The sequence below is a fragment of the Tamandua tetradactyla genome, chromosome 1 (genome assembly GCF_023851605.1).
Source record: "Tamandua tetradactyla isolate mTamTet1 chromosome 1, mTamTet1.pri, whole genome shotgun sequence".
NCBI lineage: Eukaryota > Metazoa > Chordata > Mammalia > Pilosa > Myrmecophagidae > Tamandua > Tamandua tetradactyla.
Genome location: NC_135327.1, coordinates 228,272,606 through 228,287,014, shown reverse-complemented (window position 1 = coordinate 228,287,014; position 14,409 = coordinate 228,272,606). Strand labels below are relative to the sequence as shown.

General features: G+C 41.8%; 1 protein-coding gene across 3 annotated transcripts in view; it reads left to right on the top strand.

Moving 5' to 3' along the window:
• The window catches only part of SPAG6 (sperm associated antigen 6), an 85,413-nt gene that overhangs the window by 29,094 nt on the left and 41,910 nt on the right, over positions 1 to 14,409 (top strand). For all 3 annotated transcript variants that reach the window (XM_077154112.1, XM_077154118.1, XM_077154127.1), the window contains one exon: positions 7,686 to 7,869. In XM_077154112.1, the coding sequence (XP_077010227.1) occupies positions 7,686 to 7,869 (184 nt within the window). The remainder of the gene's footprint in view (positions 1 to 7,685; positions 7,870 to 14,409) is intronic.

The window sequence follows — 14,409 nt, the reverse complement described above, 5'->3', positions numbered from 1 at the left end:
TTGTGGAATCCTATACATCACCCTAAGGATTCTTTAGGACTGACTGGAATGGTCCTGGTTGGGGGTTGGCAGGTTATGATAGGTAGCAAGGTGTAACTGAAGCCTGTACAAGAGCATCCTCCAGAGTAGCTCTTGACTCAATTTGAACTCTCTCTGGCACTGACACCTTATTAACTAATCACACTTCTTTTCCCCCTTTTGCTCAGGAGGGAATTGTTGATCCCATGGTGCCAGGTCTGGATTCATCCCTGGGAGTCATCTCCCATGTCGCCAGAGAGACTTTTCACCCCTGGATGTCATGTGCCACGTAGGGTGGGGAGGGCAGTGATTTCACTTGCAGAGTTGTGCTTGGAGAAACTGCGGCCACATCTGAGCAGCAGTAGAGGTCCTCGGAAGTAACTCTAAGGCATGCGTATAGGTAGTCGTAGCTTCTCCGCTGCCTATGTAAGCTTCACAAGAGTACGCCTGATCATCGAGGGCAGACAGGGCCTATTGGCTTGGGTGTCCCGAAAGTTGGGCACAGTATCAGGGGATTCCATGATGGTAAGGTTTCATAGTTTCCTGTTCTTTCTCCCCTCCCTCAGGGGACTTTGCCAGTACTTTTGAGTTTGTGCTTAATATGCTGTAGGATGTTTCCAGGCATTACAATAATCTATACAGGATCAAAAAGGACCTTTTTCTTAGTGTGTGCTTCCTGTGTTTCCATTGTTCAAATGAGCTATCCAGATAGGTTGAATTAGATTATGCACTTCAGAGAATTTCAGTTCCAGATCAAATAAGCCTTTCCTGCATTGTTCTCAAAGAGTATGTGTGGTTCTAAAGTATAGACACTGTCTTCCTTACCCCTATGTTCTGAATTACTTTAACCCCAACATGTTCGGCTGCATTCTTTTCTCTAAATATCGGGTGATATATCTGTACCTGTATCTGTATCTATCTCTCTCTCTCTCTCTCCATATAATAGCCTCTCAAAATCCTGAAATAATAATCACCACTCTGGACTTAATGTGTCTGCTCTAAAAGCTTACCATGTAGGTCTCCTGTTTCCTTATAAGCATTTTCTCAAGGTGACCATACCATTGTTGTTTTTTGTTTCTGGCTTATTTTGACTCAACAAATGTCCCACGTGTTCCTTCACATCATTGCATGCCTCACAGACATTATTCCTTTTTGTATATACCGTTGTTCGCCCATCTCCTTCTCCGTGAGCGCGTCCTTCAGCCACGTCCTGCATCCAGGAGACATCATGTAAAAGGCCCGAAGTCCACAGTCCATCACCCTTCTTCATTTTAGATAACTTCATTGTTCCCAAGAGCAAGGAAGCCAACAGATACACCCTCGCCAAATAGGCAATCTTCCTGTTCTTTTACCTCTTGTCCCTCACCCCATCGTTTACCTCTGATTTCGTTTGTGTGGTAGTGCTGATGTTTTCCTTTTGAATATAGCTCATAGCATGCAGTAGCAGTTTTGGTTGGGAAGGTTTCCCTCATGATATTCTCAATTACTCTACCTAGCCTTTCACTCCTCTCTTATCCTTCTCAGACAACAATAATTCTTCTATTTGAGGACTTTATTTTCCCTTTCGTTTCCCCTAGTTCCCATTCAATTTTTTTTTTTGCCTTTTCCTGTTGTGAGTCTTCAATTTCAGTTATCCATTCATCTACAGTACTTATTCTTTGCTCTGTGTCTTCATATTTTAGTATTGTATGCCTCTGTTATGCTTTTTCTGTGGTCAAGAGAGTCTTAGGCCTGTGATTTCTGTTAGTTTTCCTTTTATTCCTTAAATTCCATTTTTTACTTTTCTGTCTTCCTGATATTCTTTATATATTTGGTGTCCCACTTATTTTATTAAGTAGAGCTGTACGAGCCTCTTTAGTTATTTGCTCCCACATCTGTGCCTCCTTTGGTGTTTTGATTTGTTTACTAAGCAGGGCTATGTCTGCATTGTGATATGCTTAATGATCTTCTCCTACTTCCATGGCACGTAAATATCTTGATTGATTCACTTCCAAAATTGATTTCTTTGAGTAGTCTGAGGCCTTGTGTTTGTGAGATGATTGTATAGCAGGCAGCATGGTATAGGATGACACACTCAGTATTGTGATTTGTTTCAGGGCAGGTTTGGGTTTTGGTTGGGAATATTATTCTCATACTTGTGAACGTGGGCACACAGTGTCCAGGGAGGATGTAGCAGTGCAGTGCAGTGGTCTGGGTGGCATAACCCTGGGGTGCACTTATCTAAGGCATGGGGTGCTTTGTGTGCATGCGTAATGCTGTGGCAGCAGGTCGGCATTATGCCTTCGTGAACTGGGGGTAGATGTGACCTGTCCGTGTAGGCTGCCACTTTCTCAGAGCTGGGAAATGGGCTGAGGGCTGTGCGCATGCGTGGTTCTTGGAGTCTTCCTAGTTCTACACTCCCGTCCATGCGCTCTCGCGGCTCCCGCGGTTCCATGGATTCCATGGGTCTGTGCGCCAGGCTCCAGCTCTCTCTGCCTCTCAGCTCCTTGGCCTCTGCAACCAGGGCTCCCTCATGTGGTGCAGAAGGTTCTCCCAGGTCATCCGCACTCCCGAGTTGCCACCTCAATCGCCCTCCTGACCCTTCTCTAACTTTTCCGTGGGAAATATCAGGGCTGATCTCGAGCTACGCTAGTCGACCATCTTCCTGGAAGTCCCCCCTCTTGTTTTTTAATGTAAACAGTTAAACTATAAATTTCCCTCTCGTGGAAATTTTTACTGAATCTCATAAGTTTTGGTATGTTGTATTTTCCTTTTTGTTCACCTCAAGAAATTAGGAAAATTTCCTAAGTTTTCCTGTAATTTCTTCTTTAACCCATTGGTTGTTCAAGAGTACATTGTTTCATTTACATGTATTCATGAGCTTTACGTTTCTGCCTTTGTTATTTATTTCTAGCTTCATTCTTTTGTGATTGGAGAAGATACATTGTATACTTTCAATAATTTTGAATTTATTGAAACTTGTAATGTATTTCAGCATATGGTCTCTGCTGGGAAAAGATTCATAGATAATTGAGAAGAATGTGTATTCTGTTTTCATTGGGTGCAGTATTACTTATTTGTCTGCTATGTCTAGTTGGTTTAGAGTATCATTCAAGTCTTGTATTTCCTTATTGATCTTTTGACTGGATTTTTGAGTAGATGTTCTATCCATTATTAGGAGTGGTGCATTAAAGTCTCCTTCTGTATAATGAAGAACTCTGAGTTTCTCTCTTCAAATCTGTCAATATTTACTTCATACATTTTGGGACTCTATTGTTAGGTGCATATATATTTATAATTGTTACATCTTCCTGTTGCATTTTCCCCTTATCAGTATATAATGAACATTTTTGTACCTTGTAACTCTTTTAGACTTAAAGTTTATTTTATCTGACATTAGTATCGCCACTCCAGCTCTGTTTTGGTTACTACTTGCATGGTATATTTTTTTCCATCCTTTCACCCTCAACCCACTTGTACCTTTGCACACATTATAGAATTGGGCCATGCTTTTTGATCCATCCTGACAACCTTTGTCTTTTGACTGAAGAGTTTAATCCATTTACATTTAAAGTCACTACTGCTAATGAATGATTTCCTTCTGCCATTTTCCTATTTAACCCTTTTAGTCTTAAATCTTGTTTTGTCCCTCACTTCCACGAAAGCCTACTTTTATATTTACTTGCTTTCTTGTTTTCTACCATTTTGAGTGCCTTCTCCTTTCTATCTGGATATATTTTCCATCTATTTTATTTGTGTTTACTATGGGGTTAAAATTTAACACCTTAAATATATGACAATCATATTTGGTTTGATACCAGCTTAACTTCAGTAGCATGCACATATGCTTTTCCTATACCCCTCTGTCTTCCCACCATTTTTTGTACTTGTTGCAACCTATCTCATTGTATATTATAATGAGCTAAATAGTAACAAAAACATAGATTAATCATTACTTTTTTTTTTTATATGGGCAGGCGCATTGAACCCGGGTCTCCAGCATGGAATGTGAGAATTCTACCTGCTGAGCCACTGTCGCACTACCCAATCATTACTTTTTAGGCATTTGTATTTTAGCACCTATACATAGTAAGAAGTGGAGTTACATCCCAAATATTACAATGCAATAATATTGGCATTTGTAATTACCCAAATGGTTACCTTTATTGCCAGTCTTGATTTCTTTGTGCTATTTTGAACCACTGTCTAGGGTCCTTTTTTTTCAGTCTGATCAACTGCCTTTAGCATGACTTGTAGGGCAGGTCTAGTGTTGATAAACTCCCTCAGCTTGTATTTATCTCTGAATGTTAATCCCTACCTCTTTTTTTAATGATGACTTTGAAAGCTGTTAATTTCATATACAAAACCATTTTGGGTTAGGACTTTCAAATAGTTAAATAGGGAAACAGATTGACAATTAATATAATTAAGAGAGGATATTGGCTAAGTAACTTCAGGGAAAATATTTTCTTTTAGCGTCAAAGAAACTTATGAAATCTAGGCAGTATAAAAACCAACAAAAAATTGTAGGCAATATAAGACTGAACAGTAGAGATTAGATTATATCATAATTCTAATGTTTTCTACCTCATTTTTTGAAGGAAAAATCTCACTGGATATAAAATTCTTGCCTGGCCATTGTTTTTCTTTCATCACTTTATGTATTTCAATCCACTGCCTTCTTACCTCCAAGGTTTCTGCTGAGAAATCGGCTCTCAATCTAATTGGGATTCCCATGTATGTAACATTTTACTTTTCTCTTGCAGCTTTCACATTCTCTCCTTGTCCTTTGTGTTTTATAGTGTGATCAGTATATGACAGAGGATATTTTTCTTTATGTTTATCTTGATTGGTGTTCTCTGGGCTTTTTGAATATGCTATTCATGTCTTTTGTTAAGTTTGGGAAGTTCTCTGTATTTATTTGAATATTCTTTCCACCCTTTCTTCTGCTTGATGGTGTCCCAGAGGTTTCTTAGGCTGTTTTTACTTTTAATATTTCTTTTTTTTTTTCTGTTCCTCAGCCTGACTCATTTCAAGTGTCTTGTCTTCATGTTCACTGATTCTTCATCTAGTTCAGATCTGCTCTGGGAACCCTCCTGGTGGGGATTTTTCATTATAGTGATTGTGGTCCTGAGCTCCAGTAGTTTTGTTTGGCTCCTTTTAAAACTGCTGCCTCTTTACGAAGATGCTCATATTGCTCGTTCCTTGTTTCCCTGATATCCTTTAGTTCCTTGTCTGTATTTTCCTTCATCTCCTTGAGTGTTTTTAAGTTTACTTTTTAAATGTCTTTGTTTTGTATGTTCACATTTTCATTCTTCATTGATGTTTTCTGTATCTTTATCTTCTTCCTTTACATGGACCATCATTTCCTGTTTCTCAGTTTGTCTTATAATCCATCTGCACACTGTTTTAATATTTTTTAATTTTAATATTTTGAAATCTTTAACTCTAGGATTTATTCCCTGAAGTGTCTCTTGACTTTGTAACCAGCTGGAGATGAGACAGAGATTTTCTTTGGCTTCAGCTCCCATATCAGGAAAGTGTGCTCAAGGTAGATGCCGTGTGCAGCCTTTTCCCTGTCCATCTGGGCCTCTGCCTTGTCCTGGGTTTTGATTGTTGCTTGTTTTGGAGGCCCCTTGTTTACAGAAGGTTGGTTGTCCCCTCTGTTTCCTACAAGTCAGACCTCTCTCTCTCTCAGATGTTTGAAGCTGGCAGGCCTTTGTCCCAGACTCTCCAGCTCTGTAGTTTTTACAGTCTACTTGTTGATCATGCTGCTTCTGCCTAGAGGCAAAATTCTGGGGAAAGGGCCACCCCTGGGAGGACCTTACCAAGTTGGTCTTTCCCAGCCTAAAGAGGGCCAGGGACCCACGAAGGGGGTGTAGGTGCTTCAAAGTGCCCTGGGGAGGATATCAGTTAGGGTGCCAAAACTTCTCCAGTAGCTTCCTGAAGCTGAGCTTTCCTGGCCTCCAGCAAATGCATGCCTTCAGCCAACCATCCCCCATAGCCCTAAGGAAGCACTGCATCTTTAAATCTCCTCCACTTTTACCCCTGTCCTGGGAGGGCTGAAATAGAGGTGCCCTCAGAGCCAGAAACCAGCAATCCACATTTGCTAATCAAAAGCTATGATCACTGATTGGCCATGCACACCCCTTTTCTTGGAGAAGAGAAATTTTGGTCGCTGTCTGTCGCTAGCACTAGCCAGGGAGTGGACCCTGCCGTGTTCTGCTGTGAGAGTAAGGGATGGGCACCAGTAGCTGCTGTGGGGAGAGAGCAGTTTACAGTCCTTTACCATAGCTCATCAGCCTCTCCCTCCCGCTTTTCCCTGGATGCTGCACTGTGTTCTTCTAGCTTCTATAGTTTCACAATAGTTTCAGACGGTTTCTGCCTTTGTGTAGCAGCTGTTCTGGTAGAGGACTGGGTCCTAGGGACCCTGCTCCCATCTTCCCACAGCCCTCTCCTCACTTCCAGGCACTTCATAACTCACCATAGGAGACCTGAACCTCTTCTTTATGAAGTACGAAGTCTTCTAGATTTACTTTTTATTTTTGAAGGCAGTTTTTTGGTGAAAAATGGGAAAGGCGAGTGTTAGGATGTAAGGAGATAATGTATGGAAACTACTTTAAAAGCTACCTTGGTTTTTACAAACAAGTAGTAAAAATTTGTTTACTGGCATATCAAATAAAACTTGATATCAAAAAGTTTAATATCTCTATGACATTTAACAAACCAAGGGAACTACATCAAAGTATCAGTGCTCACATGGCATGTTTTTTAAATTGTCAACATATACCACTTCTTGAGATATTTAATGCGCTAAAAAGGAAGAGTTGGACACCACAAGACCTTTCCAACATCCTTTGCTCAGCTCGGGAGGCGGTGGGTGTCAGAGCTGCCATCTCCTGTTTGCGGTGATATCCGAGGGGAGAGGAGAAGCAGGCTAGTCAGGTGGTCAAGTTCCGATTTATCACTGATACTCATATAAAATGTATTGACCAAGAAAATGTTATAAATTTGAAATAGTATTTAAAATTTACATCAGGTAAGTAATTTGTTTTTATCTTTTTAAGGACATAAACGACAAGATAATTAACAACTCACATCCCTCTGTTTGGCTAATTGGTTTGCCCAGAAAAGTTTAAAAGTGTATCATACATGTTTTGCCTTTATGTGAAATTGGTGATTGGTACATGGAGCACGGCTGTTATTTCAGGATAACTTGGGAGGTCCTGAAGGGCCGACCGGGCTTAACAGTGGGGGCTGGGGAGGGGGTGTTGGTCTGTTGATGGGGTATGGTTGCTGTGCTGGCAATCTGAGAATCCCCAAGGGCTAAGCAAAAGGAAATACCTTTCACTGTCATGCAAGATGCGTTCAGTGATCTCATATTTTTATGAATTTGTGGAAAGCAACTGTTTTATAGTTTTTGTGCAATTTCTGAATATACGTTTCAGTAAAACCTTTGAAATATATTTATAATTTACATCGTACTCAGTTTGGTTACTCTACAAAAGCAGTGGAGGAACATCAAATCATCAAGATGATTTTGCAGGACTTTTTCTCTTTTGGACTTAAAGTCTGCTGAATTTTAATCTGTTTGTCAGTGCCCTGGCTCTCGGGGTGTGGGCCTGGTTTCGGTGTTGATTGCGTGGCTGCTCACTGAGCCTTGGGCTTTGTCTGCTTTGCCCTTACAGCGTTTCTACAAGAAGGCCGCAGCCTTTGTGCTGCGAGCCGTGGGCAAGCACTCGCCGCAGCTCGCTCAGGCCATTGTGGACTGTGGGGCGCTGGACATGCTGGTGATATGTTTGGAGGACTTCGACCCCGGGGTCAAGGAGGCTGCAGCCTGGGCCCTTGGGTACATTGCCAGGCATAACGCAGGTCAGTGCTGAGAAGGGCTGCCCGTGGGTGACCCATGGGGGTGGGCTTTCAGATGCTTTGTCTACCATGAGAGGGACATTTGAACCAAGGCCGTGTTCTGAGTGATGACATATCCACCCACAAAGTCTACATCCCAGTCTTTATCTTAGCAAAAGAGAACGCTGAAGAGGGAAGAGAAAGTTCTTGGCAAATGGGCACAGCTAATGGGGCTACTTGTTTGTCTGCTCAGGGTCACTGGACTCCCCCTATGCATGATGGGGGCACCACTGGCTGGACCCAAGTCATGTGACTCAGTGACACTGGAAGGGTGGCACGTGTGTGCATTCAGCCCCTGGGGACAGAGGGAAGAGGGAAGGGAGGGCATTTCCTCATATCAGTCCGCTGCCCAGTGGAGTCTTCAAGAAGGGGCCCCTGTCTCTGCAAAGGCTGTGCGGACCCACTACCCCAATCTGGGGCCCCTGCCACTCTCCAACAGTTGCTCTGTAATATGACACAAGAAGAAAATCTATATATTTTTAACAAACATATGTAAAAAGGAACTTGGCTAGTAATCAAAGAACTGCATATCTTTTTCCATTATTATTAGTATTTGAGTAAAAAAATAACACTATGGCATTAGGCAGGATTGGCATTTGAGCCCGAGTACTTGGTTGTGTGTTTCTTTTACACTTTTAAAGCCTTATCATCCTCATCAGCAGAACGGGTGAGGAAGAACAGCCCCTTGGGGGACTTGTCGTGAGGACCGCAAGGTAACATGGGATTCCGGGCCCCAGCCTGGACCTGTGCAGTGCTGGCCTTGCTGCCGAGGGTGAGCACGCACAGCGTTGGGGCTCTGGCCTGGAACCGCTGCTGCTTTGTGTGTGCATGCGGAACACAGTTTGCGTGTGTGCTGTGTGTATGTGCGGAAAGCATTTTGCATGACCGAGTTAGGAGAGGGTTCGTGCTCACACTCCGAAGTCCATTTCGGAAATTCTTCCTGAGGAGGAGGCCACAGCACGAAAGAGCCGTACTGATGAAAACGTTGTTGTGCTATGTATGATAGCAGAAGCTGCAATGCTTGGCAGGAATTTAATGGTTAGATTGTGGCAGATTCTTGACATATAAAAAAGGTAATTCTGAGCCCCCTAACATAGTAACTGAACCCCTTACATGGTAACTGGGAGAAGTGATTTTAAATATTGAAAAAAAGGCAAAAGTATGTATTGCAATCATAATTATGCAAAAATAAGTTTATATGTAGACATAAATTACAGGAAAATATGTTTGTATCACTAGAATGGTAGTATTAAGGACATTTCTCCTTTATTTCCCAGATTTTTCGATGGTCTGACTCTAGCCTGTTCTAGTTTGCCAGCTGCCGGAATGCAACACACCAGAGATGGGTTGGCTTTTAATAAAAGGGAATTTATTTCATTACTTATTCAGAGTAAAGGCAGCTAACTTTCAACTGAGTTTCTTTCTTACGTGGGAAGGCACAGGGTGATCTCTGCTGGCCTTCTCTCCAGGCCTCTGTGGTCCAACAGCTTTCCTCGGGGTGATTCCTTTCTGCATCTCCAAAAACCTGGGCTGAGCTGTGAGTGCTGAGATGAAGTATGCTGAGCTGCTTGGGCTGTGCTACGTTGAGCTCTCTCATTTAAACACCAGCCAATTAAATCAAACATCGATGGTTACAGCAGGCATGCCTCCTAGCCGACTGCAGATGTAATCAGCAACAGATGAGGTTCGCATACCATTGGCTCATGTCCACAGCGACAGAACTAGGTGCCTTCACCTGGCCAAGTTGACACCTGAATCTAACTACCACATAGCCCCTGCCTGGGCAGCAGGCTCCGGCACAGGCTCCTTCGGAGGGCGCCTCCCTCGGCAGCCTTGCTCCTCGGCTCACAGAGCCAGCAAGAGGTGCTCAGGGACGAAGCTAGAGTGACAGGAAGGGTGAAATCGAATCCGAGTCGAGAGCTGTGGTGCCAGAGCCTGTACTAACCCAGCCTGAGTGCTGTAGCTTCCTTGCTGCTCTTCTTGAAGGAGTATAGAAGGAAAAATAAGAACAGAAGCAGCAAGAGGCTCTCCGATGCCTGCCTTTAATTTAGTTCTGAGAGTGTTGATACTATCAGAGAAAAAAAGAAATAAAACAATATAAAAGTCAGAGGAGAAAGGAAGCTGTTACTGTGCTTAGAATGACTCAAAATTAATGTATTAAAATTATTTCCTTGATATCAGGGTTTTGGTTTTCCAACTAGACTCGTGCATCTTAGAACTGTTTTTTGGTACTTGTTGATTGAGAAAACTAAGGCAGCATTTTAAATCAGAAGCTGGTTAAGATAGGGAAATGAAATGAATGTATCCGGGAAGTTCGCATGTGTCAGAGGCCTGTAAGGAAGACGGATTGTAACCTGTGTTTCTGATGGGGGCAGAGCAGTGTCGGGGGCAGCTGGAGAGCCATACCCTCAGGCAGGGCGGGGCCCAGAGATCACGTTTCCATGCCTCCCTTCTGTTGAGTGCTGGGCTTAAATGATTATATCTCATAAATAGGGCCTGTTTTAGGGACCCCCTTCCAATTTCCTGCTGTAATCTGGCTCCCATAGGGAATTCCCGCTATAATTTCAATATTTCACAGTTGTTAGGAGGCTGGACACCCAGAAGCCCCAGAAGAGATTACTGCATGGATTTCTCAGAAGGAAAGGGAATTGTTACTCAGTAAATGATCAAAGAAGTCATTGTTCACATCTGTGTCAGGGCAAGTAGAGGATTTACCTCCAAGTAACCTGATTTCTTTCTCAATGATTTCTTAAAAGTGACATACATAACAATTAGTGGAAAGACATTCAATGTTTTCCTCTTACCCGTTGTTACTATTAGTGATAAAATGCTTGATTAGATGTTTAAAAGTATAAACTTTAAAAGGGAGATGCAAAAGAAATAAAGCATACCTTTAAGTGAAAGAGAAGAAAAAAGCTTTGTGTATTGGGAACAAAAATAACATTAACATATTATACAGAAGAGAGAAGCCAATGGATGTTATCTGAGTTTATCTTTTTTGAAAAATATAACTTTTAGAAGGTACTTCTCTGTATAGATTTTGAAGCAATTTTCGGATAATCAAAAGGGAACAGGGGGTTGACAGCCAGAAATGACATTTTTTCCCCCAACTCTGTCACGGTTTGTGTCATTAAATTCCATGATTGAATTGCCAATTACTGAATATACATAATATTTACATCTTGTTTTGATGATAAACAGAATTATCTTATTAACATCTCCTGATTTCCAAGGAAGAGTCTTGCTTTATACCTAACCTGGTGACGAGCGGGCTTCAGGGAGGGGGCTGGGGGCGGGGAGACGGCCCTTCTGGCTGAGGGTGCGGCCCTGGGATGCCCCAGGCTGGCAGCTTCTCCACATGGCCACTGCTGCCTCCATGCAGCTGCCTGGTGCAGGGCCGCAGGGGAGAGCAGGAGGCAGGGGAAGAGCGAAGAGGTGCAGAGGGAGGCCCATCAGGGTTCCAGGGAATGCACTTCTCCATTTGTGACCAAAGTTAGCCGAAGTGTTGACTTTGGGAGCTTTAGCTAAAAACTGCAGTCTCTTCTTAAGCCTGGCAAAGAGGAGTGCATTTGGTTAGGTCATCTAAAATCATTTTTGGGCAGGCTACGGTGGCTCAGTGGGCAAGAATGCTCGCTTGCCATGCCAGAGGACCTGGGTTCGATTCCCGGTGCCTGCCCATGTAAAAAATAAAAAAATAAAGAAAAAATAAAATTGTTTTTTACTACTGACATATTGTCATATTCCAGAAGAGGAAAACAAAGTAAATAGGTTAAAGGATTTATTCTGGGTGGCACAGCAATTTCTAGTGGCGATTACTCAGAACTTTCAGAGGTTCTTTGGATAGCGTGAAAAAGAGAAGTGTGTGAGAGTCCATCCCTCTCCCTCTTCAGCTCCTTGCCTCCAGCAGGCTTGCAGCTGGCTCTGTTTTGCTTCCGTGATGGCTGATTTCCACATGTGACTGTACTTTCTCCTGTAGCCCTGATTTATGTCATCAGGTCCAAATCAGATGGGAAATTTCCGTTCCAGCTCAGTAGCATCTAGGAAATGATATTTCTGCAGCCAAAGGTGAGCAGCGCTTCCTGCAGGTGGAGCTGGAGGGGTCAGCTGACAGGGACACTGCCCAAACAGAGCCTCATACTCTGTTTGCACCTGAGAGGATCCCACAAGGAAGGCGTCAGCACAAAACCAGCTTGCCCGATTCTTTTCTCTTTTGCAGAAAATGATGTAATGAGAAAAAGGGAAAAGAATTTAAAAAATCAGAATTTTTATATTCTTTTCATGCAACCCATAAGCAGATATCACCAGCCTAAATGATGTGAGATAGACTTAGAAAGAAGTAGATAACTATATAAACCAAAATCTTAGTCATAAGTATCTAAGAGAAGAGCTGGGGGCTTGGCACGGGTGTCTTAGAGTGAGATTGGTCTGGGGGAAGGAGATGAGGGCTAGTAATCAAACATTGTTCTTTTAATTTAATTTAGCTTTTTAGTTGCACATACTCCATATCCGTTAAACAAATACTCCACCCTCCTCATCTCCCACCCCCCTGGTAACCTCTACTTTCTATGTGCAAATTTGCTAATTCTAGTTATCTTTTTAAAGTGGTGCCAAACAGTGTTGATCCTCCTGTATCTGGCTTATTTCCCAGAGCTTCAGTGGTTCTTTTCTGTTGTGCATGTCTCGGAACATAAGTTTTTCTTATGGCCAAATAATATTCCATTGTGTGTCTGTACCACATTTTGTTCATATGTTGATGGACACTTGGGTTGTGTCTGCCTTTTGGCTATTGTGAATAATGCTGCTGTAAATGTTGGTTTACAGTATCTATTTCAGACCCTGTGTTTTTTTTTTTTAAATCTTATTAAAATTTTATTTATTTTCTTTGGGTTTATACCTAGGAGTGAACTTGCTGGGTCATATGGTAATTCTGAATTTAACCTTTTGAGGAACCATTACGTTGCTTTCCACAGCAGCTATACTGTTTTACATTCTCAACAAAAATGCACTGGAGTTCAGTTTCTCTGTAAACATCATTTCAAAAGACAATTGTCTTTACCGAGGCCTGTAAATAATATTGTTGATTTCTAAAACATTGTTTGCTGCCTTTTTTTTCTCTTTATATCTTCTTTTAACTGGGAGGAGTTGAGTACCACATAGGCCTAGAGGCAGATGATGGTATGGGATTCCATATAACAGATCACACCTGTTTTTGTTCTGACACTTACTTCCGCATCTAACTTTCTGTTTATTTGTGCTGATGAGAAAGGATATAAAGAGTGAAAATAAATATTTCTTTTATGTTCATTGGGAATAGAGACCAAATGTGTTAAAACAAAATAACATTTTAATTACCACATTATTCTACTCAGTTGTTACCTAATCTCTTGCTCATTTTAAGTTCAATTTAAGTGCTAGTAAAATGTTGTAGATGCTTCAGTGTTTTTAATTTTTGTGATTTTTTAGTTAGAAATTCTTGGTTAATTAAATCTGTTGAAATTGTTTTTGCATTTTTTTAGAATTTAGAATATAGAGCAACAAAGTATAAACATTTCATCTCACATTCCTAAATCATTCATATCTCTTAATCTCATCATCGATATTGTAATCATCGAAAAGTATTTGTGGCATTTATATAAGTGTGTGTTATCATGTCTTTCTTAGTGTACAAAGTAAGTTGGCTAAGATCTAACCTCTAGGACTTAACAATCTCAAATAAGAAATTGATCCAGACGAGCATAAAGGTCCTCCAGAACTCTGGCAAACAGACTTTCTGAAACTTCATGGAGTAACAGAAAGATGGGGGGGTTGCAGTCGGGCAGCTGTCCATTGGACTACGTGGAAGACAAATCACAAATTATATATTTTTTGAAGTGGCAAAAAAGGGAACCTAATTTCTCCTTAGGAACTTTGTTACAACCAGATAATCAGTGAACAAAACTTGGACTTGGAAAGCTAAGGAGGAAGTGGCACCAGTAGTGTGGTTTTAGGAGGAAGGAAAGCCCTTCTCTACCTGGGATTCCTATCTAAGGTCTTTTTCTGTTAAGTAAAAATACCTGTGGGAAAACTCCAATGCAGCCCCTTTCCCCCAGTTCCACCACTTTTTGCGTTTTGCCATATCATTCTATCCATTCATCCCTCTCTCTCCATCTGTACATGCATGTCTGTCTGTCTCCCAGTCCATGTTTTGAAGCTCCTTGAATGCTTCTTGAAATGCTGTGTACATTTCCCAAGAACAAGGATATTCATGTATGTAACCATCTCCAGGACAGTTATCAAGTTCAACAAATTTAACATTGATATAGAGTTTACAGTCTATGTTCCATCCCCCCCCCCCCATATATCCCTGTAATACCCTTTTGGGACTTTTCTCCTCTCTTGTTAGATCCAGTCCAGGGTCACATATTGCCTATAATTGTCATTGTCTCTTTAGTTGCCTGCCCTTCCTCCCCCCCCCCAACATACATACAATGTAAACTTTTCCATCACCACCCCTCTTGAGAACAC